General features: G+C 34.5%; 1 protein-coding gene across 5 annotated transcripts in view; it reads right to left on the minus strand.

The window, feature by feature from the left end:
- Window positions 1–25906, minus strand: part of EML5 (EMAP like 5) — a 206559-nt gene that overhangs the window by 127794 nt on the left and 52859 nt on the right. For all 5 annotated transcript variants that reach the window (XM_021674953.2, XM_021674954.2, XM_021674952.2 and 2 more), the window contains exons 3-8: window positions 21645–21743; window positions 19661–19729; window positions 16032–16217; window positions 14563–14698; window positions 12083–12284; window positions 8887–9024 (exon numbers count right to left, since the gene is read on the minus strand). In XM_021674953.2, the coding sequence (XP_021530628.2) occupies window positions 8887–9024; window positions 12083–12284; window positions 14563–14698; window positions 16032–16217; window positions 19661–19729; window positions 21645–21743 (830 nt within the window). The remainder of the gene's footprint in view (window positions 1–8886; window positions 9025–12082; window positions 12285–14562; window positions 14699–16031; window positions 16218–19660; window positions 19730–21644; window positions 21744–25906) is intronic.

Here is a 25906-nt window from a genome sequence, read left to right on the forward strand (position 1 = left end):
AGAATTAATCTTCAGTTGTATTTGAGTCACTATACAGCTGTGGGCCTGTTGTACTTAGTGATTACCCTAACCAATGTAGTGTTAGAAATAAAAATAGAAAAAGGAGCCCTAAGATAAATCGATGATTGTATTATTTGAAGCTTCTGTACTTTTAAGTTTCCCTAGTCAACATCACTTTTGCCTCCCTCTCTGCATTTCCCAGTGACTCCTTCAAGTTATCGTTAAATCCACATAACTGATTGCCCTTTGCTCCATACCCATCCATCCATCCATCCCTCTTCCCTAGATGGAACAAGATTTTTAAGAAAAGTCTAAGGCACTATTTGGCAGCTTTTACTTTTTATGCTTCCTTTATTTAAAATTTTATAATCTTCTTCATGACCTTTATTAAAATGCTTCTGGAAAATTATTCTGAAGTATTCTAGTATTTTTTACAGCATTTTTGTTCTAGAGACTTAATTGCTCCCAATTAATAAGAGAAGAATGGCTTATGTCCAAGATAACATGGACATAAGCCATTCTTCTCTTATTAATTGGGAGCATTTTCTGTTAACATGCCCCCTGCCCATCAACACACACACACACACACACACACACACACACACACACACACACAGAGAGAGAGAGAGAGAGAGAGAACACAGATTCTAGTTGACTGATTGTTTTTATAATATAAATAATATTGCTACGTCAATATGAATTATATGCCTACTCTCTCACATGAAGAGTTTCTCTGACAAATTTAAAGGAAAGATGATAACTATTAGATGAAAATTTGTTAATGTATTTAAAACATTCTGAATAAAGCTTTCTAGGAGACTAATATATGATCACTATGGTTTCTTTTAAGAAGCAGAGGGAGGCAAAAGCCTGGGAATACTCATACGTGAACAGTTCATAATATATCACAAAGTAAAGGTATAGAGCTGATCATAGCATACAACAGAAGAATAATTTCTAGCTGAGGGATTCTGGAGAGACATATCAAAGGAAGTGGAGTAAATAGCTATGATGTCTACATTTTATTCTGAGGAGCGAATGAAATTTAGATTAGCAGAAGACAGGAACTGGAGGTAAAGGACCCATATTTCAGCAGAGACAAGAGTATGTGAAAGAGCTGATGGCAAGAGAAAGTATTCAAGTTCAGCTTGTGACGGACGCTGTAGTTAAATTGACATAAGCAAGGGGGCTTTGGTATGAACTCAGTCTGTTGAGAGAGGCTGGGGGAAAATCATGAAGTGGGTGCCTCACATGTCTTGTTAAGATTTTCGGCCTTAATTTGTGAGGTTAAGCTAGGATAAGACTTACCAGTCACATCACTGATTTGGTAAAAAATAAATTAAAGGAGCATAGTAATAGGATCAAGACCAATTACAAGGTTACTGCAGATGATGGTTTCTCAGACTTGAGAAAAAAGTGAGCCTCTTTAAAATACAATGTAGTATTATATTCCATACTATGATAGAATGTAATACATATTACAGGTTAAAAATATAAATCTAATCTTAGTCATAAACCTCAATTAATATCTTCCTAGAAAATTCATTAGGAAAGCAAAATCAACAGGATGTGGTGGTGATGAATTATAGACAGTTGGTGCAGGAGAAAGAGGTATCAAGGATAATGCCTAGGTTTTTGGCTTGCCCAGGAATATGGACAATGGTGCCATTCATTAGGCCCTCTATGCATATAAACTAGAAAATCTAAAAGAAATGGATAAATTCCTGGACACATACACCTTCCAAAGACTGAACCAGAAGAAGCTGAATCCCTGAATAGACCAATAAGAAGTTCTAAAATTGAGACAGTAATAAATAGCCTACCAACCAAAGAAAGCTCAGGACCAGATGAATTTACAGCTGAATTCTACTAGAAATACAAAGGGGAGAAGATACCCTTTCTTCTGAAAGTATTCTAACAATTGAAAAGAAGGGACTCCTCCCTAACTCATTTTATGAGGCCAACATCATCTTGATACCAAAACCTGGCAGAGAGGCAACAAAAAATTTCAGACCAGTATCCCTGATAAATAGCAATACAAAAATCCTGAATAAAATACTGGCAAACTGAATCCAGCAGCACATCAAAAAGCTTATCCACCATGATCAAGTGGGCTTCATCCCAGAGATGCAAGGCTGGATCAACAAATGCAAATTAGTAAACGTTAATTCATCACATAAACAGATCTAAAGACAAAGACCACATGATCATCTCAATAGATGCAGAAAAGGCCTTTGATAAAATTCAGTATCCCTTCATGTTAAAAACTCTCAGTAAACTAGGTATTGAAGGAACATACCTCAAAATAATAAGCTGTTTATGACAAACCCACAGCCCATATCATACTAAACATGCAAAAGTGGGAAACATTCCCCTTGAAAACTGGCACAAGACAAGGATGTCCTCTCCTCACTACTCCTATTCAACACAGTATTGAAGCTCTGGCCAAGACAATCAGGCAAGATAAAGAAATAAAGCATATTCAAATAGGCAGAGAGGAATTCAGATTGTCTTTGTTTGCAGATGACATGATCCTATATCTAGAAAACTCCATTGTCTCAGACCAAAAGCTTCTTAAGCTGATAAGCGACTTCAGCAAAATCTCAGGATACAAAACCAATGTGTAAAAGTCACAAGCATTCCTATACACCAACAACAGGCAAGGAGAGAGCCAAATCATGAATGAACTCCCATTCACAATTGCTACAAAGAGAATAAAATACCTAGGAATACAGCTAATAAGGGAACTGAAGGATCTCTTTAAGGAGAACTACAAATCACTGCTCAAGGAAATAAAAGAGGACACAAAGAAACAAAAATATTCCATGCTCCTGGATAGGAAGAATCAATATTGTGAAAATGGTCATGCTGCCCAAAGTAATTTATAGATTCAGTACTATTCCCATTAAACTACCACTGACATTCTTCAAAGAATTGGAAAAAAAAAAGAACTACTGAAGAATTCATATAGAACCAAAAAAAGAGCCCATATAGCCTAAACAAAAAGAACAGGCTAGAGGGATCACACTACTGGACCTCAAACTATACTACAAGGCTATAGTAACCAAAATAGCATGGTACTGGTACAAAACAGATACATAGACCAATGGAACAGAATAGAGAACTCAGAAATAAGACCACACATCTACAACCACCTGATCTTCAACAAACCCGACAAAAAGAAGCAATGGGGAAAGGATCTCCTATTCAATAAATGGTGGTGGGAAAACCGGCTAGCCATATGCAGAAAACTGAAACTGGATCCCTTAAGCTAGGATAAGAGGATAATGGCTAGCCTTATACAAAGGCTTACATGTTCCTTACATGCTATATGAAAATTAACTCAAGCTGGATTAAACACTTAACACCCAAAATTATAAAAGTCCTAGAAGAAAATCTAGGCAATACCATTCAGGACATAGGCATGGGCAAAGATTTCATGATGAAATCACTAAAAGCAACTGCAACATAAGTGAAAATTGACAAATGGAATCTAATTAAACTAAAGAGTTTCTGTGCAATAAAAGAAACTATCATGAGGGTGAAGAGGCAACCTACAGAGTGGGAAAAAATTTTTGCTTTGCAATCTACCCATCTGACAGAGGTCTAATAACCAGAATCAACAAGGAACTTAAACAAATTTACAAGAAAAAAACAACCCAATTAAAAAGTGGGCAAAGGACATGAGCAGACGCTTCTCAAAAGATGGCATTTATGCGGCCAACAAACATATGAAAAAAAGCTCAACATCACTGATCATTAGAGAAAGGCAAATCAAAACCACACTGAGATACCATCTCATGTCAGTCAGAATGACAATTATTAAAAAGCCAGGAAACAACAGATGCTGGTGAGGTTGAGGAGAAATAGGAACACTTTTACACTGTTGGTGGGAATGTGAATTAGTTCAACCACTGTGGAAGATGGTGTGGCAACTCCTCAAAGATCTAGAACGAGAAACACCATTTGTCCTAGCAATCCGATTACTGGGTATATACACAAAGAAATATAAATCATTCTATTACAAAGATACATGCATGTGTAATGTTCATTGCAGCATTATTCTCAATAACAAAGACATGGAATCAACTCAAATGCCCATCAGTGATAGACTAGATAAAGAAAATGAGGTACATATACAGCATGGAATACTAAGCAGCCATGAAAAGAAACGAGATCATGTCCTTTGCAGGGACATGGATGGAGCAGGAAGCCATTATCCTCAGCAAACTAATGTAGGAAAAAAAAAAAAAAACATCCCATGTTCTCACTTATAAGTGGGAGCTAACAATGAGAACATATGGGCATAGGGAGGGAAACACACACTGAGGTCTTTCAGGAGGTGCGGTAGGGGGAGGGAGAGCATTAGGAAAAACAGCTAATGCATGCTGAGCTCAACCTATGTATGCCTAGTGTTCCAATACTGGAACACTAAGCTTGTGAGAGTTATTTATATTCTACTGCTCAAGGCCATTGCCAAGGTCTGATTTTTCATTAAAAAAATTTGCAATCTCTGGCATAAATGGGTTAATAACTAGGTGATGGGTTGACAGGTGCAGCAAACCACCATGGCACATGTTCACCTACGTAACAAACCTACACATCCTGCATATGTACCTTGCAACTTAAAAAAATAATAAAAAAAATACCTTCATAAGAGCTAAGAAAACCAGGTGACAGATGACAGAATCTGTGTGTAACACAGCAATCAGAAAAGACATATTGGAAGAAGGAGGGAAGGACTGTTTCACATTACTCATGTCACCTCTTCCCTCAAGCCACCTAAGAGTCCATCAATGTATGAATGAAGAAACAGATATACCATTCATCTTAAAAAAGAAGAAAATCAGCTGGGCACAGTGGCTCATGCCTGTAATCCCAGCACTTTCGGAAGCTGAGGCAGGAGGACTGCTTGAGGCCAGGAGTTTGAGACAAGCCTGGGTAACATAGTAAGGTCCAGTCTCAACAAAAATTTTAAAAAATAATTTTAGAAAATGAAAAAAATCCTGTCATTTTCTACAACATGGATGATCCTGGTGTACATTATGCTAAGTGAAATAAACCAGACAGAGAAAGACAGATACTCCATGATCTTGCTTATATGTGGAATCCAAAAAAGTCAAACATAGTAGAGAGTAGATTCGTGGTTAACAAGGATTAGGAGTGCAGGAGGGAATGGGGAAATGTTGGACAAACAGTACAAAGTTTCAGTCAGAATGAGCGAATAAGTTCTGAAGACATACTGTATGGCATGGTGATTAGAGTTAATAATGTATGATATAGTTGAAAATTGCTAAGACACATCTAAATGTTCTCACTCCCAAAAGTGGCAAGTATGTGAGGTGATGGATATGTTAACTAGCTTGATGTAATCATTTCACAAAGTATATGTATAACCAAAGCCTCATGTTGTACATCATAAATATATACAGTTTTTATTTGTCAATTATGCCTTAATGAAACCTGTGGGGGGCACAAAAATAAACTTTTAAAAAAGGCAGACTGGTTACAAAATAATTTTAAAATTGTTAACAGTTTTTATTATGAAGAAAAGATATGTTTTAAGAAGATATTGTGGCTTTACCCGAACATACCACCTTATACACTAATATTATGTGAGATTCTAAGTTATTCTATTTTCTTCAAAATATAACATAACCCCCACTCTTGGTGCAGGTACTTTAATATGTTACGTTTAGTAATGAATCCTGCTTTACCATATGGAGAATACAAAACAAATCAAGAAGAATAGTGACCAGGTAAATTTACGTGGATTAAGAATACCATTTTGTGAGGTGGAATTTTGTGCTTCACCTACAAAAGCAGTTAATAATCAGAATAACCCTTTCAGTACTATTAGTGATGTTGGATTCAGGTGCTAAAATACAGCCTTGTTAGGAATCAAAACTTTTTCATCCAGTCTACTTCATTCAATAACTGAAAGGGCAAGTCAATGTATAACTAAAAAAATCACTATTTTTGAATGCATATGAGCTATATGATAGGAATCCTTAGATGTTTTATATGCATCTTAAATTCTTGTAAAACCTCTGTAAGTGAGCACTCCAATTCCAGTACTTCCAATACTTTCAGTTCTTACAGACAAGAAAAAATGAAGCTGATAATGAATATTATTATTCATAAGTAATGACCGGGTGTTTCTATTTATGATTTATAACTTGCAAAACTGAAGAGTAACCTCCAAAGAAATTAAACAACCAATGAGAAAAAGAACAGATGTTTAAATTTATATGATGATAGTTACAGAGATTCTAGAATCAATGATCAAATCAGTGCCCAGATTTTAATAGTATGGATAGCCCAAAAGGGAGGTTTCATAGTCTTTCATCTCTGTTTAAGAAGCTGTTTTACAATCATTAGAGCGAATCGGCAACCAACAGAATGGGAAACAATTTTTGCAATCTACACATCTGACAAAGGGCTAATATCCAAAATCTATAAAGAACTAAAGCAGATATGCAAGAAAAAAAATAAACTCATTGAAAAGTGGGCAAAGGATATGAAGAGACAGTTTTCAAAAGAAGACATATATGAGGCCAACAAACATATGAAAAAATGCTCATCATCACTAGCCATTAGAAAAATGCAAATCAAAACCATATTGAGATACCATCTCACGTCAGTCAGAATGGCAATCATTAAAAAATCTGGAGACAACAGATGCTAGAGAGGATGTGGAAAAATAGGAACACTTTTACACTGTTGGTGGGAGTGTAAATTAGTTCAACCATTATGGAAGACAGTGTGGTGATTCCTCAAGGATCTAGAAATAGAAATTCCGTTCGACCCAGCAATCCCATTACTGGGTATATACCCAAAGGATTAGAAATCTTTCTATTATAAAAACACATGCACACATATGTTCATTGTGGCACTGTTTACAATAGCAAAGACCTGGAATCAACCCAAATGCCCATCGATGATAGACTAGACAAGGAAAATGTGGCACACATACACCATGGAATACTATGCAACCATAAAAAATGATGAGTTCATGACCTTTATAGAGGCATTGATGAATCTAGAAACCACCATTCTCAGCAAACTGACACAAAAACAGAAAACCAAACACCGCATGTTTTCACTCATAGGCGGGTGATAAACAATGAGAACACTTGAGCACAGGGAAGGAACAACACTCACTGGGCTAGGTGGGGAGGTGGTGGGGAGGGGAGGGACAGGGGGGTGGGGAAGATGGGGAGGGATAACACTGGGAGAAATGCCAGATGTAGGTGACAGGGTTGGGGGGTGGGCAGGGATGTGGCATGTGGCATGTATGTACTTATGTAACAATCCTGCAGGATGCAGAACATGCACATGTACCCCAGAACCCAAAGTACAATTAAAAAAAATAAGAAGCTGTTTTAGCATGACAAAATAAAGTAATGCAACATATTTGTAGAGCTCTGGGAAAAGCTTTAATTTATATTCAAATGTTATATTCATATTTTTAAAAAATATAAGATGCCTAGAGTAGTCAAATTCTCTCTTTCATAGAGACCCAGAAAGTAGAATGATGGTTGTTAGGGACTTAAGAGACAGAAGAATGGGAATTATTTTTTACTGGATACAGAGTTTCTTTTCCATTTTGGAAGATGAAAAAATTCTGAAGCTAGAGGGTGGTGTTGGTTGCACAACAGTATGAATGTACTTAATGCCACTGAATTGTACATTCAAAAATGGTTGAAATGCTAAATTTATATATTACATATATTTTACCACAATAAAAAAATGTTAAAAGTCTCAGCATATCTCATTATAAAAACTGGTCTCAGGGAAGTCACATGTGTAGAAAATTGGAAGTACAAGAGAACATAATGTATCTGAAGAAGTGAAAGGAGTTTCCTATAAATGAAAGAAAGACACTGAGATACTGAGAAACAGGCTGGAGAGATGGGCACTACATATCACATGAGGGATTATGAATTTCATCCTAAGGACAGTACAAAGCCTTTATCATACTTCAGAAGTAAGAGGAATGGACACAAATATATTTTAAAAGGAATCACCATCACTGTGGAGTAAAGAAAGGTCTTGAGGGAAGCAAATTAGGAGGTAAGAAGATCAGCTAAGAGGCTATTCCACCAATCCACTTAGTAGATGACAGAAGCCTGCACAAGAGTATAATGGTGAGAATGAAAGGAAGGAGATTAATTTGAGAGGTATTTCAGAAGTAGACTCTTCAGTACTCTTAATTAACTACATAGGGGAGGCAAAAGAGAGAGAGAACTGTGTTAACAGTTTCTGAATTGAGCAACTGAGTGAAGGATCTTGCCATTCACTGAGGAAGAGAAGAAAGACTTCATAAGTACTTATCCTGTGAACAAGTGTAGATGTCAGCAAATTTCTTACTGGCTGCATAGAATTCAATTGAATTCACCTATCTATAATTCAGCACAAAATGCTAATTGCTTTACCAAATTCTTTTAAATTTTTCTAATTACTCAAACAAAAGAAGAGATGGAGGCATTTTTAAAAAACATAAAGCTGTAATTAATAACAACGACAAAAACAAAAAACCGTTTAGCTATTTAAACAGCCTCAGTTTGTTAAATGGTAAGGGAATCATTACTGAAAATCTACACTGATAAGAAAAGGTAGCTGAGACCCAAATTTTATATCTCAAAATTTTAGCCATTAATCTATTAAGCATTCTTAACCCTCCAGATCAAGGTTTCTGGGTTTATTTTTCTGACAAAGAAATTTTTATAAATATATTGTTATACTTTATGAAATTAATATCTGAATTATATATATTAAGAAAGGGAAGGGAAAAGGATAAATGGGTAAAAACAACAAGTATTATATATTCTGTATCACTGAACAGAAAATTACTGTGTTTCTATTTCTACCCTGATACCATACCTTACTCTAAGTACAGTGAATGAGCCATCCTTCATTCCAAGGGCAAGATGGATTCCATCTGCATTTACAGCTGCACAACGAATTGGTTCTTCCATATTACACCTTGCTATTAATGCATGATCTACCAGGCTCCATATCCTGTAAAATTTAATTTTAAAAATAAAAAAGAATAGTTAGCTAATGCATACTTTAAAAATAATGAAAATATTTTGGTTAAAATAATAACCTCACCTTAATTAAAGTCATCTAGATAACTATCTGCTTAAGATAAATCTAGATAACTATCAAGAAATTCTTATCTATGAAAATGGGAATCGTTCATGCTTAAATGACAGAAGTTGGTAGAATCTTTTGTTTTTATTTTTATTTTTTTAGAGACATTATCTCACTCTGTCACTCAGGCTAGAATGCAGTGGCATGATCATCTCTCACTGTAACCTCAACCCTGTGGGCTCAAGTGATCCTCTTGCCTCAGCCTCCTGAGTAGCTGGAACTACAGGAATGTGTCATCTAACCTGATTACATTTTGTTGTTGTTTTGGTATCCTTTTAAAGCACAGCTATAGTGTCACTGCATAATAAACACAATGAATGCTTTGCCATCTAATTGAATAACAATAAAGTCCATGCTCCGTTGTGCCTTACAAATGTAACATTCTACGTCCAATTTTATCTTTTTCCTCTTATTTCAACATGATGAGAATGCACTGCTAATAAATAATAATGTCACCATATGGTAATGCACATAGTGTTCAAAATTCTGTCAAGTTGTAACTGTGTCACTGAAATTTGTAATGCGCTGAGGAGCAGTGCAAAGTGATGTGAGTAGCATAAAAAATATCAATAATTATCTGGAAAGAATTAGGTTGAATCTCTATATAACTCCTTACACTAAAGGAAGCTGTACATAGATTAGGAGTTAAGCACAAAAATATAGCCACTAATGAACTGAAAAAATATATTGAAAAATTTAAAAAAGTGATTTTGGGGACTATTTCTCTTTGACACAATCCTAGAAGTCATGAAAGAAAATACTGATAAATTCAGCTATATAAAATAAAACAACAAGAATTTTGCATATCTAAAACAACCTACACGAAGTAAAAAAGCAAGTAACAAACTACTGAAATTATAAGCAATTTACATTATCAGCAAAGGATTAATATCCAGAATACATAAAGAACTACTAAAAGTAAAGGAGAAAAAGATCAACAACCCTACAGAAAAAACGGCAAGAAATAAGGGAAGTTTACAGAAAGGATTCTAGGGACCCACCTAACTTTTTAAAATTAGTAAATACAGGGAAAGAATTAAGCACTTTTCTGCCTTGATTATACCCAGGATAAATAAATAATTGATGAGAAGAAATTCTCTTTATAGAAATACTACAGCTAACAAATAATGAGTGATAAATATAAATATTAGAATGCCACCATTTGAAACTCTTATTAAATTGATAGTTTAGGCCATGCAGTCCCAACAGGGGCTATTTCCCAAAAGGCGGTAAAAATGATTTCTTAAGGGTAAAATATGTTAAATATTACAATGGTTTGTGTTCTCTTTAGGGGCCACAATACAAAAAGAGACACACAGTTGTCTGTGGTCTTAAAATTTCAGAGAGAGGGTGTGATCAGGAAAAAAAAAATGTCTAGAAAGTCTCATTAAGAAAGTGACAATGAAAAAAGATTGGGACATACTGATCTAGACAATAATCATCAATGGTTGCTAATAGAAAAGGAGGTTACACATTACATATCATCAAGCAGGAGTACATCACCACCTAGGAAATATCCTTGGTGAAAATTCGTAACGTATCTCATCAAACTCTAAATCTAACTACCAATTTACAGGATACAGAGAACACAGACTCTGTTAAAATACAGGTATGCAATTAGCCAAATCCAGAATATGAGAAATCCTACAGGGTGAAGACTTTATTTCCTCAATGAATAAGCTGTAAGCAGAACAAAAAGGGAAGGAAGAAAGCTGTAGAATAAAAGAGATAGAAAAGACATATCAACAATCGCAATATATGAACCTTATTTGGATCCTGATTTTAACAAATCACAAAAATTTTTTATGAGACACTTGGAAACTTCTGTACTAGCTAGATACAGAACACTTTGTAATAACAGTATTGTGGTGATGTTTGAGATATCTTTTAAAGATACAAACTGAAATATTTACAGATGAAATCAAGGGAAAAAAGAAGACAAATGGCAAACTTGGGGAAACAAACCTCAACTCCTAAAATTGATCACTGGCTCTCAAACTTTACCGTATATCGTAGTCACTTGGAAGGCTTCTAAAATCACAAATTGCTGAATTTCTGGTATTAGGTGCTGTAAAAGACCTGAGATTTTGCATTTCTTACAAGTTCTTAGGTAATCCTGATGTTGCTCATTCAGGAGCCACACTTTGAGAACCATTGTCATAGACAAGGTTTCTAATTTCTTTAATATATAGACAGATACCATTATATCTTATTTTAGATTAAGTAGAGAAAAAGACCTATGAACTAATAGAAAATAGGCAAAGAGCTTGGATAAGTCACAGAAAAACAATGTCCTCTAAACATATAAAAACATACTCAACAACCCTCAATATGAGAAATACGTATTTTCAAAATGTAACAGGATATTATTTTTTACCTTTTGGGATTATAATTAGTTCTGTTAAGGATGTGAGAAAACAGGTACTGTCAATATATTGATGATAGGTATATAAATTGTTGCTGCCTCTACGTAAGGCCTTATCTAACAAAATTTAAAATGCATATATCCTTTGACTACTGCTAAACTTTTACCAGGGATATTCACACATGTACAAAATGACAAATGTATAATGATATTCACTGCAAGCCCTGTATTTATAAAATACACAAAACTGGAAGAAACTAATCTTCCATCAGTAATGGATTAGTTGAATAAATTATAGTATATCCATGCAGTGAAATATTATATGGCTGTTAAAAAGGAGATAGCTCTGTAATATTCTGATATGGAACAAACTCCGTATCATATAAGAGAAAAAACCAAAATCTTACTAATAGTTAATTCTATTAATGTTCAGTACTTATTACTTATGTTCATTTTTTATACCATGAACCAATAAAGTTTTAATCAGAGTATTTTAAAGTTTCTTTATGTTGATCTAAGGATAAATTCCAGCCTATGGAATTATTAGAATTTGCTTACCTGACTGAACGATCATCACTTCCAGTCACAGCCAAAGGTTTAGTAGGATGGACAGCAAGTGCCCAAAGTTCACCTTCACAATGCCCTTGCATAATTAGAAAAGGTTTATTTCTTTCTTGCACAACAATTTCAAAAATTTCACTGTCCTGTGTTCCAACTAGAATGTGGTCACCTCGCCAACAAACACTCCTTACAGACAAACCTAGTAAAAAGTAAACTGTATTTAATATATAATGCTGTAATAATGATAGCAGCAGGAGGCAGACAAATCCCTAAGCAGATAGGGGCATGTCCTGGTGAAATCCAACCTTCAAATTTAAGACAGTTTAAAGCCTGAAAGCCAAACTATAAGTCTTAGATAAATTCACAGACCCATCGAGAACCTCTCTTCCCATCTGGCGCACTTCCCTCCGATTGATCCCTACCTTTCACCTACTTTACATATATTTGCCCTTCCCTAATTGGTTTTTTTACAGTGTTGTGCCCATATCTGAGTGGTGCTTTTTTTTAAGACTTTTTTTACATACTCACAAACAAGTCAGCATGCACTCCCCCATTCTAAACCCATAAAAGCCCTTGACTCAGCCACATTTGGAGACTGCCCAACTTTGGGCAGGGGAAACTACCTGACTTCAGCCCATTCCACATACCCTCTCCACTGAGAGCTGTTTTGTCACTCAATAAAACTCTTCACCTTGCTCACCTGCCAGCTGTCATCATAACCTTTTTCTGCTTGGATTGTGGGACAAGAACTCGGAACTCACCAAATGGTGAGTTCAGGCAGAGCTGCAACCCTTTAGCATTCCCCTCCTACTTGCGAGGCAACAGGAGAGGGAGCCACTGGGCACCACATGCCCCCATTCATTGGGATGTGGATGGCAGGACTGAAAGAGCTATTAACATGCTGTAACACCCCCTTTGGGGCTTCAGGGTCGCTGGAGTCCCCAAGTTTTTTGGGTGCCACGATATTCTCCTTGTCCAGACACCAACAACCAAGGCAAAAGCAAGTTACAGCACGCTCAGCCCAGCCGTGGGCTGAACATGGATCCTACAGTGAGTGTGGGATCCAGCCACAGTGTAAGCCAAGCACAGCCTGTCAGGCCAAGAGGTCAGGAAACCTCCTGGCAAGCCTGGAGCCCAGTGCAGCCCTGGACAGGTGCATTGCCAGCCACAGAGGTCTCTAGCTAGCAAAGCAGCACCCAAAATATCCTGCATCAATATTGTCAATCTTCCTAAATTGAAGTTAATTTTTGTAGCTTTTATATCTTAGATGTGAAATAGAAGAAAATATGTAAGTCCTTGATCCATACTCACATTTTCTTTAATTGTGCATGTTGTTTTCTACATGAAATGGTATTTCTGTCATTTTATGTACCTAGCTCCTACCCATTCTTCAAGACATGTACTCTTCCTTTTAGACAACTCTAGCCATGTCTGCTTGCTCAGGCAGTCTTATAACACTCAGTCTGCACTGTTCAATAAGTACTCGATAAGTAAATTACCTTTATAGAATTATATTCTTTTTCTCCTTTAATAATCTGACTTTTTACTTGTCTATATTTCATTTCTTCAATATACTCATAAAATCATTAAAAAGAGAGAACTTTACTTTTTCTGCATACTCCACAATGTCTTTTGTAATTGTAGGAAAGCTGTTAAGTTTCTCATGTGTGTTACATGGCCAATATAAAGATACGGTGTACCTAACAATGTTCTTGTGAGGATCAGATAAGAAAAAGTCTCAAATTATTTTGTAAGCTTTAAAGCACAATGTTTAGCAAAACTAATGAAAATAGAATAACAGCATTTACATGCTTATTATGTACTATCCTTATAAACATTTCAGAAGTATCAATTCATTTGATCCTATATCCTAAGTAAGATATTTATTCTTATTATCCTCATTTACAGGTGAGGCCAAATTACTAGCCCAAGGTCACACAACTTGTAGGTGACTGGAATATGGTATAAACACAGATGTGTGGGTACCTTTTATAGTAAAAGATTCTGTTTTATTACATCAATTTTTTTTAATCCCCAAGAGAAAAAAATTCCCCCAACTGCTGACAAATTTGGATGAAGGAAAAACACATCTATCCACATTTAAATCATCCCGAACAAAAGTTTCCCCAACCCTCAACATTTACCCTCAAACTGTTTATTTAGAACGGTTTATTTGTTAAATAGTTATTTAGCATTCTAATAGTAAAATACTTTTAAAATCCAAAGATACCTGAGTACCTCTCACATCTCTCCACAGGTCTCATTATAACAGACATTAGACTTATGAAAGAACCTTTCTCCTAACAATGAATCTAAACTCTTTATAGGCAAAATTTCTCGTTAATAGAAGAATTTCAATCAAATGCATACAGGGTGAAGAGGCAAATATAAGTCTTATTTATATTTACTGAAAGAAAGAGATAATCTTTGGGATGTTTAGAGTTTGACTAGTAATAAGATATTTGTTTTGTTAATACCTTTGTATCCCTGGTCTGTTTCCCTGAGATCAATCACAGTAATTGGTTTAAAAGTTAAATCCCAAAGACGAATACAACCATCTCTGCCACCAGTAGCAAAGCCTTCTTCACAAGCATTCATACTAAAAATTCCAGCCTAGAAGAGGAAATAAAATAATTTAACAACAAATTTTTTTAAGAACATCTCCAGTATGAAGGTAGAAACCCTTTTAAACCAATTTAACAATATTTTGGTAAGATATAATAATTACACCAGAATACACAAAAGAAAATCCATAGGAACTTAATACAGTTGCCCCTTGTGAATTTGAACATCACTGACTCATGGATTTTTTTCAATAAATGCAGTCAGCTCTGTATCCACAGTTCCACATCAGCAAAAAAACCCAGATCAAAATACAATCTTTGTGGGATGCAAAACCCATGGATTGGGAGGGCTTTACATATGTGGGTTTCCCAGGGCAAGACTTGAGTATGTGCAGACTTTGGTATCTGTGGTCCTGGAGCCAATCACCCCAAAATATCAAGGCATGACTATATATAACCAATGTGGTATTTAATGATAAGGATATAACATAAAAGAAAATAAATTTAAACCTTATACCACATATAAAAATGAATTATAGATGAACTTAAAATTCAAAATGTAAAAAATAAAACAAAAATATTAGAAAAAGAACAACATTTAGGTAACTTTGGGCTGTGAGAGACTTTTCTATGCATGGCAGGTCATCCACAAGTTTTAAAATTGTTCATATGAGAAAAGATATAAGCAAAGACAAACAGATTAGAGAAATGTCTGCAACACGTATGGCTGTCAAAAGATTAATAAACCTAATACCCAAATGAGTAACGGAAAGAAAAACAATTCAACAACCACCAAAAATTTAAAAAGTGAAAAAGCAAAGGGTAGGAAAACCCAATTAATAGAAATTTAATGCACTGAGGACTTTTCTACATGAAGATCTTGCTGTTAACAACGTGGAGGCTTTGTGCTATCTAGCTACCTTTACTTCATAAAGGGGCCCCAACTGCTAAAAAGCTCAAACCAAAAAAATGCTAAAAAGTTTTAACAGCAGAATTCTTTTTCTTGTTTAGTAAGTTATTTATATGAAAACTGAATTGCCTCTGATAAATTAGCCTCAAGAGCACTAGCTTTATTCTGGTGTGGTTAATCTAGAATACTTTTAGATTCTAGTCAACAAGCTTTTTCGCAACACTACTCTTGAGAAAGACACCATACTGAAGCGATGGCTTTAACAAGATACTAATTATACTAATGTAATAAATATCCATGAGTCTAATCGATTTCTTCATTGAAATCTTGAAAACAAATAAATTGAGTTACAACAGCATTTTTCAAGCAACCAAACTGACTAGAAACAATATACTATGTTATGCAGTCTGTCATTCTAAGACAAGATTAAGTAATACACATTAAAGTGTTTAAAACATTTAAATATACTTACAGCATGGGCTCCTTGTATTGTTCGTATAAGATTGATTCCTTTCCAAACATATATATCCCCATTGAGTGCACCAGAATACGTTAATTCATCCCTTGCACAGGCTAGGCACAGTATTGTCTGAAGGTCACCCGTCTTACCAAAGACACCTCGTTTTGGGGTCAGAGCATTTCCACATAAACTCCAGAACTAAAAGGTATATAGTATAATCAAATTACCAAAAAATTCTTACAAAATAAAGTAAAACATTCCCAATAGTTTGATGCTATATTAGAGCAGTGTGCTAGAAATTAACTAAGAAATTGCCTTATGATAAAATCACACTCAACGTTCAGATCCTCATCCTAGTGTTGTCAAAAGCTATGTTATAGCAGAGCTATAGTCACTGGTTTCAATCCTTATCTGTAAGAATAAAGGGGTTGAACCAGATCATTTTTTAAATATGCTATGCTTTCCTTAGGTTTCTGAAGAAAAAAAAAATCTACATAAAACTCAGGTTAAGCCAGTCGTGGTGGCTCATGTCGGCTCAAAGCCAAGATGGGTGGATCACCTGAGGTCAGAAATTCAAGACCAGTCTTGCCAACATGATGAGACCCCCGCCCCACCCCATCTCTACTAAAAATACAAAAATTAGCTGGGTATGGTGGTGCACGCCTGTAATCCCAGCTACTCGGAAGTCTGAGGCATGAGAATCACTTGAACTCAGGAGACGGGTTGCAGTGAGCTGAGATTGTAACACCGCACTCCAGCCCAGGTGCAGAGTGAGACTCTGTCTCAAAGAAAAAAAAAAAACTTAGGTTAAAAAGTTGGGAATGGGTTAGCAATGAAAATGAAGATAAGTCGTCATACACTAGGAGGAAAAAGCAAATCTAATGTTCTCTCTCTGACAGAAATATTGAAGATAGGAAAAAAGAAGTATGTTATAGCTCACTATAGCTATAATATTTGATATTTTCAAAACTGAGGAACTGCTTTGCTGTAAAGCTTAAAAAAATAAGATAGATGTCCATGTGGAATGATTTGGTCATTCTTGTGAGAAAATAAGGAAGTTAAACATGAATCTTTATTACCAAGGTTTATGTTCTATTAGGTGGGAAATAGGTAAATTTTTACAGTTCATAGAGATAAATTTAAAGAAAAGGGGGTTGGGGGAAAGTGGGCACAGTGACAAATTCCTCCAGTCTTACCAACTTGGGAGGCTGAGGTGGGAGGATGGTTTGAGACCAGGAGTTGGAGGCTACAGTGAGCTATAAATCACATCTGTGAATAGCTACTGCACTCTAGCTTGGGCCATATGGTAGAATCCCATCTCTAAAAACTAAACCAAAAAAATGGGACAGGGCAGAGATATATACATTAAATAGTTCTATATAAAGAAATTAGGCCCAAATAATAAAAACTTTGTAATAAGTAATTAACATTTAAAATAACATAAATTATTATATATTCTTATTTTAAAATCTGAAGCATCAAAGAACTAAAAATTATGACCATTATCTATTCAAAGATCTAATGAGTACTTTAATTAATGAAACTTTATAATTTTTAAACTTAAAAACTCCATAATTTCTTTGTATATAAGTGGCTGGTTCTCTTTCTTTCAGCATGTCCTAATTTGAATCCATTATTTCCTTCTAGATGAGTGATTCTCAGTGTTAGCGTCACATTAGAATCACCTAGGGAAATTATAAAATAGGATGCCTGGACTCCCAACTGAAATGAACTGAGACAGAATCTCTGAAGCATGAAGCCTGCCAGGTATTCAAATGAGTCTGATACTCAGCAAGGGTTAAGAACTATTGATCTAGAATCCAAATCAACATTGTCCAAAATAACTTTCAGTGATGATCTCACACACACACACACACACACACACACACACACACACTTTCACACGTGCATGCTTTCCAATACAGTAACCACTAGATACATAAGCAAATGAAATGTACTGCTAGTGTGAATGAGGAAATAAATTTTAAATTTCGTTTAACTAATTTGTGCTTAAATAGCTACATATGGTTGTACAGTGCAGTTCTAGATCATCTCTGGGACTTAATTTCCTCACACGTATTGTCTGCAAAGAGAACTATGTTACTATTCATTTCTTCTAGCAAAGAAAAATAAATGTAACTCCTTATAAAAATATAGTTTAGAGTTTTTTATAAAAACCTGAAAATGGAATCTTTAGCTTTATTTACAATATAAAATAGTAGTAAAATCTCTTTATTGATAATTAATTTGTCAATCACTTATTAAGCACTTTATATCAAGTACTGTATCAAACATACTGTCCATCAAAGATGAACAAGACAAAAATCTCTACCTTCACAGTGCTTATATCATGTGCCTTAAAACTCAGCATACAGCCTTCTTGCTATTAAATATTTGTCAAAAAATAAATATGTACTACTATCCATCAATCAAATCAATACCAGAATAACAAATCCAGAATTGCAGCAGCAGTGAAAGATGCACTGGGGAAAATGTGGATCGAGTTAAACATGTTGAAATAAAGAATGTGAACACAGAACATTAACTCACTAGGAATTAACTGTTATCAGGAACTGTTACATCAGATGGTGGAAGTAAACAAATTATTTCCAATTTGTTCCAATGATTTAAAAGTAACTCTAAACAAAATAATAAATACCAACACTGACTTTACAGGCTTCAAAACCTGAGCTGTAATTATAAAACAAAATCCAGAGCTTTCATAAGCAAAGTAAATAGTGGCTATTAAGGCTGAGGGAGAGACAGGGAGAGATTTGTTAAAGCATACAAAATTATAACTAGATAGGAGGAATAAGTTCTACTGTTTATACCACTACAGAATGACTATAGTTAATAAAAATATACAGTTTCAGATAGCTAGAAGGAGGATATTGAATGGTCCTAAAACAAAGAAATAGCAAATGTTTGAGATGAAAGCTAATTACCCTAATCTGATCACCACACACTTTTATGTAGCAAAAAATGGCTACACACCCATGAATATGTATTATTATTATTTGTCAAATAAAAAAAATTTTAAGGCTGAGGTCAAATCAGGGGGCAAATATAGAAAAAGGAAAAACAACACTTTCAGAAAGCTGACCATGTGTTAGGCACTATGACAAGCACTTATATATATACTGCCTTATTTAATCATCGACTCTTTGAGGATGGTGACAGCAGTCACAGTTTTAAAATGTGAAAAAAGCTCAAAGAGGTTAAATAACTCATACTAGGTTAAACAGCTAATAAATGACAAAGCCAGCTCTATTCATGTTGCTTCTCCCACACCATTCTATTTATGTAAATGAAAAACTCTTCAATTACTTTGTTTTCTAGTCTCACATTTTACTTTGTAAGTGAAACAAGAAAAGGCAGGATGGACACAATAAATCCTATCTCACTAGACTATAATTTTCTTTATGGAATGTGGCTTATTAATTTCCTATTCATACCTATATCCCTTACAATAACTCAAAGCAAATATATGTTTGACTGAACATCAGAACATTAAAAACATTGCCATTCAAAAAATAAGTACTATCAAAATTCTGAAAGTAGGCTAAATTGTTAACAGTGCAATATATACTTAGCAGCAGAGAACTAAACATGACTATTATAAAACAAGACCCTTCTAGTACCTTGATATGTTTTACACCACAGCTGACAAGTTTATTTGGCTGGTACAAATCCCAAGAAATATCAAATATCTGTAAACAAATCAGATTCATAATTAAAATACTTATTTCCAGAGTCATTTAAATATCCTGACCGGAAGACTAAATGGTCCAAACTCATATGATAAAAAATATTCCTCAACAAATAACCAGAATCCCACACTTTAAAATCTTATAAGAAATAAAGTAAATTTGAAAATGATAAGAAATAAAAACTCTGAGTTTTTATGAACTTTATGAAACACTACCAGAGTAAAATTTAACACCTCTGTTTATTTTTAATTTTTTAAAAAAATTTGGTCCATAAATAACAAGAATAGTTGAACAGAATTACGGCATGACGGGAGGTGCTTGCATAATTTCTACAGAAAAGAGGTTCAGAATGGAACATGACACTTACACAGCCTAGAAATAAGAAACATTTTTATAACTATCATACAGAACTATTTACATAAAGAATTCAAACACAGATTTTACAGTATTTTTTTTTTGTTTACTGTTTAAAGGTCAAAGTCAACTTATACTTAAATTTTGGAGGGTCTCCAGGCTTCATTATTTTCTAAAATTCCATAAATTCTAAACACATGCAACACATTTTGTCACAAAAGCAAACAAGCAAAAACTCGATGAAATAATATACGAATTAGAGACATGTAATTAAATAAATAATGAAAGAAAAATTAACATTTAAAAAAATTCATTTATTTTGCTCTCTTGTAGTCATGTTTCTTTGACACCTTATCAACCTAGTGCTAAAAGGTTTACGTTTTACTCTAAAAATTTACAAAGTGATACTCTTTAGTGATAATGAAGACTGAATATATATTACAGTTAATATTTAACAGCTCACCATAATACAGATTATATGAAAAACATATCAATGCAACTTTGAAATATTCAACCACAAAAATACTTTTAAAAACTCCACTGATGGTGTCATATTTTATAATAATGGATCTATTTATTAAATTCCAAAGAGTAATGTGCAAAATGCTTTGATGTAAGCAGGTAAGAACATACCAGCTGTTTAATAGAATATATCCAACATTTTAATAATGGTTTAAATTGTGTGTGTGTGTGTATGTGTGTGTGTGTGTAATAGGCTTCTCTAAGCATCTACTAAAAGACAAATGTATTCTCCAAATGCAAATACACACAAAATTTTCTATACAACTTTTATAATCATAAATTCCCACAAAATAGAATCATTAACTATGCCTCTGTGCTGGTTCAGGTTAGGATTTTACTACACATACATAAACAAAATTAGACACTTTTAGGAGTTTATGAGAACTTTTTTGATCTACAGCCATAACAATAATTTAATATTTAATTAAAAGCTGGCTATGATGTACTGTTTATTTACAACTTGGAATGAGTAATACGTATTCCAACCAGTTGTCAGTTAAAAATGTTAGGTCGCTAAAAAATTGAATAGTAATACATAATATTAAATCCACACAAGCAACATCATTTTTCACCTTAACTATAATACATATGTAACAAATTAGTGGTAAACCAAACTAAATAGACCCTAGGCTCAAACCACTCAATTTTTAAATGGAGATTTGAATAATGAGTGTCTGCATATGTCCAAACTCATCAAATTTCACACATTAAATAAGTGCAGCCCTTTGTATATCAATTACATTTCAATAAAAATGTTTTTAAAAATGGAAAGAAAATAGTTTTTACTGAAGCAAACACCAGGTTAAACGTCTTATGCCAATGCTATACATATCGATTCATGTTTCCTAAGTACTACAACACATATGCACTCTAAGACTTTAAGAGTTTTTATATTTGTACAATTATTTACCAATTGTAAAATTTTAATTACATATGACCTATCTGGCAATAACAAAATACAGACGAATAAAATCCCCTGAACTCTCCTCTGGTCTTTCCCTTTCAGTACTCGTTAGAAATCTCAAAAGAGAATACTTACTCTATCTGTATGACCAGGAGCCATAGACAACATTTTTCCCCTTTTCCAGTCCCAAACACAAACTGCATTCTTTGAATCAAGTCCAACTGAAACCAAGCGCTGAATTATGTCCAAGAAATCCAGGAAGGAATAAAAAGGCAAACAAATCAAAAAGAAACCAAATTATACATAGCAAATAAATTATACTCGTGGGTTTTTATAAACATAAAACATACACACCTATATTTTATAGACCTCATAAATGCTGAATGTATTTCATCTTGGTAGTATTTGCACATATGTATAGATCTTCACATTATGAAACAGAAGAGAGACTTCCATTTCTAAAAGTAGGATTGACAAAATATCCTAAATATGCCTCCTGCCAAAAACCAAAAATACTAGATAAAATGTAAAATTATCTTTTTAAATGCACTGCTGAACTGTCGAAGAATTTTAAAAATCTAAGAAGAAAACCAAAGTGATTTCCAGTGGGAAACCTGGAGGGTAAGAAAACACCTACATTTACTAGACTTTAAAGGCATCAGACGAACACCAGTACCCATGATTTTTGTGCTGTAGGCTGAGGAAGAATAGGAGATAAAGTCTAGGGCCTACCTAAGGTGGGGATTTGAATTGCAGACCACCTCTGATTAAAGCAGTAAACCTCTCAGAAACAACAAAAACCCCTTCCTAAAGAAGGGGAGGCAACTTATGAAGAGGGAGAAACAACTCCCTCAACATTTGTAACCACAAGCAGCCTTTACATAGTTGCTGGCCTAAATTCACATTAAACATGAATCCTTTAACTAGGAAATTTAATTCAAAGTAGTCTTCAGAGTTGGTTGTGTCTTCAAGCAACTTCAACAATGTGGCCCAGGCAAATATAAATGAAGTACTGCAACTTTAATCCATCCCTCAAGGAATTCCTACAGGTAGCAATTCAATAAAAATAAGCTAAAAAAAAAAAGGCTGGGTGTGGTGGCTCACCCAGCACTTTGGAAGGCTCACACCTATAATCCCAGCACTTGGAAGGCCAAGGCAGATGGATTGCTTGAGGCCAGGAGTTCGAGACCAGCCTGGGCAGCACTGTGAAACTCTGTCTCTACTAAAATTACAAAAATTAGCCGAGTGTGGTGATGCACGCCTATACTTCCATCTACTTGGGAGGCTGAGGCAGGGCAATCACTTGAACCCAGGAGGTAGAGGTTGCAGTGAGCTGAGATAGCTCCACTGCACTCTAGCCTGGGGGACAGAGTGAGACTCTGTCTCAAAAAATAGTAAGCTAAAAAAATAAACAAACCACCTCACTCACACATACAACACAACAAAATAAGAAACTATGAGTGAGAATGGGCAAGTCACAACAAACAGCAAAGTCAGCCTTGAAAAAAACATCAGATATGAAATTATTAGATAAATAACATAAAATAAGCTTAAGGTGAGTAAAGAAAAAAAATTAAGGATTCAAAGTATCTGTATATAAGCAAAGAATATAAGACTATAAAAAGCATCCAAGGAGACCTGAAGAAGCAAACAGAACTTCCAGAAACAAAAAATAAGTTAAAAATTCAATGGAAGAGTTAAATACCAGAATAGTTGGAGATGAAAACACAAAGTTGAAAAGAGAAGTGGATAGTGAGATGGAAAGTATGAGAGATGTTTAAAAACATAAAAGATGTACTTCTAGACAGGAATGAGTATCAAGGTCTGAACTTACCCTCCCCCACCCCACCCCTGCCATAAACAGCTAGAAAACTGTACAGAAAATGTTTTCAGACATTTGCAAAAGGAAGCAAAAAACACTGTGAACCCTGAATGGGGAAAACAAACAAGATAAGTCCTATAATCACCTCAGCTTCCATCTAGGAGGCAATTTCCAGACTATGGCACAGAAAGGTGGAATCCAAATAGAGCCCAGTATACTTACTAATTTGGAAAAACAGAGCCTGGAGTTCAGAGAGGCCAAGATGGCTAGAATTTGCAGAGCAGGAAAAGAGCTCCAGTAAATCTATCTATAGTAAGATTTGAGAATATTAATCTCTGCATGCATAGGATGAAAGCTATGAGGTCATGCAAAAAGAAATTCTAGAAAAAGAACAATTACTAGAATGCTAAAAGCAAAAAATTCTCAGAGATCACAAGGGTCCAGAATCACTCAAATTCTCAATAACCAGAATGGAGATATCTCTTTGAACTCACTGGGCAGTCATTAGGAATTGTGGGGGGCTGGGGCGGGGGTGTCATACCTTAATAATGAAGTTATACCAGTAATTCTAGAGCAAAAGCTATTCTAATGCTGCCCCATAAAAGCTTGAAAGCAAGCTTTTCACAAAGATCAAACTGATTCATGAGGAACTTGACTGCTTGCTAAAACAGTGTCCATATACTTTAAAAGGATATAATAAAATTATTGGCATGCGAACAGGAAAACGTGACTAATAACCCAGGGAAAAACAGTCAATAGAAATAGACTCAGGAAACCCAGAGATGATTAAAATGAGGAGACATTGGCTGTGAAAACGAACATTTTTAAGACACTCAAGAATTATCTTACAACAAACATACCAATAAAAAAAAGATATAAAAGAACAACATAGAAAATTGTTACATTATCTAAAATGAAAATTTACTCCAAAGGATTAACAGCAGCTTAGACAATGATGAAAAGATAAATAAACTTGAAGACATAGCAATAGAACCCAACCAAAATAAAGTACAGAAAGAAAAAGAAAAAAATAATTGACAGAGCTTCAATGGCCTGTAGGAAAATATCAAGTGGTCTAACGTACAAGTAATTATGGCTCCAGAAGGAGAGAAAAGATAGAAGAAAAGAAAAAAACTGAAGAAATAATAAAGTTTTCTAAATCTGATGAAATTATAAATCCACAAATAGAAGATGCTCAACAAATCCCAAGCAGATAATCATTCACACAGAAAAAATACACATCAAGACACATGGCAAGCAAACTGCTGAAGCCAGCACTAAAGAGAAAATTCTAAACAGCAGCCAGACAAAAAAGGGCAACTGCAGTATGGAGAAACAAAGATTTAAAAATTATCCTAGACTGCTCAAAGTGATGCAAGGTAGAAGACAATGGACAACCAGTTTAAAGTGCTGAGGCAGAAAAAAAGTCAACACAGAATTGTACTAAGCAAAAATATCCTTTGAAAACTGAGTCAAAACAAAGTCTTTTTTCAAGCAAACAAAAGCTGAGAAAATGCATCATCAGTAAACCTGCACTACAAGATATAATAAAAGTTTTCTCACACAGAAGGAAAACAATACCAAATAGAAATGATTTACACATGAGGGTGTCCAAGTGGTAAATATGTAAGACTTTTCTCATTAAAAAGATTTTAACAACTATTTAAGGCCAAAAAAACCCAGTTATTTTGGGGTTTCAAAATATGTAGACGTATTAATAAATGACAGTAGCACCATAAACAGAAGAAAGGAAACAGCAGAATATACTTTTTCATATTCTTTCCAAATATACATGAAACATCATGGAGATCACAATAATTTGGATCACAAAGTATCAATAAATTTTTGTATCAATAAAATACAGAGTACGTTCTCTGACAAAAATAGAATTAAATTAGAATAAAAGAAAATCTCCCAAATATTTGGAAATTAACAACATACTTCTAAGTAACTGAAAGATCAAAGAAGTAGTAACAAGAAAAACGTGAGGAAAAACCCACAACACATACTGTGAAAAGTACTGGTTTAGAGCAGGGGTCAGCAAAATCCTGCCTTTACCTATGCTTTTGTAAATAAAGTTTTACTGGAATACAGCCATACTCATTCTTTCATGCATTGTCTATGACTGCTTTCACACTACAGTGCATAGCTGAATAGTTATAGCAAAGACCAAAGGGCCCACAAAGCTTAAAATATTTACTATTTCACTTACTATAGAAAGTTTATCGAACTGTGGTTTGGAGCACGGATTCTGGTAGCAGATTGCCTAGGTTTGAACATCATCTCTTACTAGCAGGGTGACTTTGGACAATTATTTAGCCTTTCTGTACCTTACTTTCTTCACCTATTAAATGGGGATATAAAAGTACTTCACAGGGGTCACTATGAGAATTAACAAATATACTATGTAAAGGTGTTAAGAGTGCCTCATATATAGTTAATGTTATGTAAATATCTGCTTCATATCATTGTTATTATTGCTATTAGTTTACTATAACCATAATTAAATGGGGACAAATAAAAGTACCTCACAGGTGTTACTATTAAAATTAACACACATACTACTTAAAGGAGT

The sequence above is a fragment of the Aotus nancymaae genome, unplaced genomic scaffold (assembly GCF_030222135.1).
Source record: "Aotus nancymaae isolate 86718 unplaced genomic scaffold, 86718_ANA_hifiasm-v0.15.2.pri h1tg000011l, whole genome shotgun sequence".
Lineage (NCBI taxonomy): Eukaryota > Metazoa > Chordata > Mammalia > Primates > Aotidae > Aotus > Aotus nancymaae.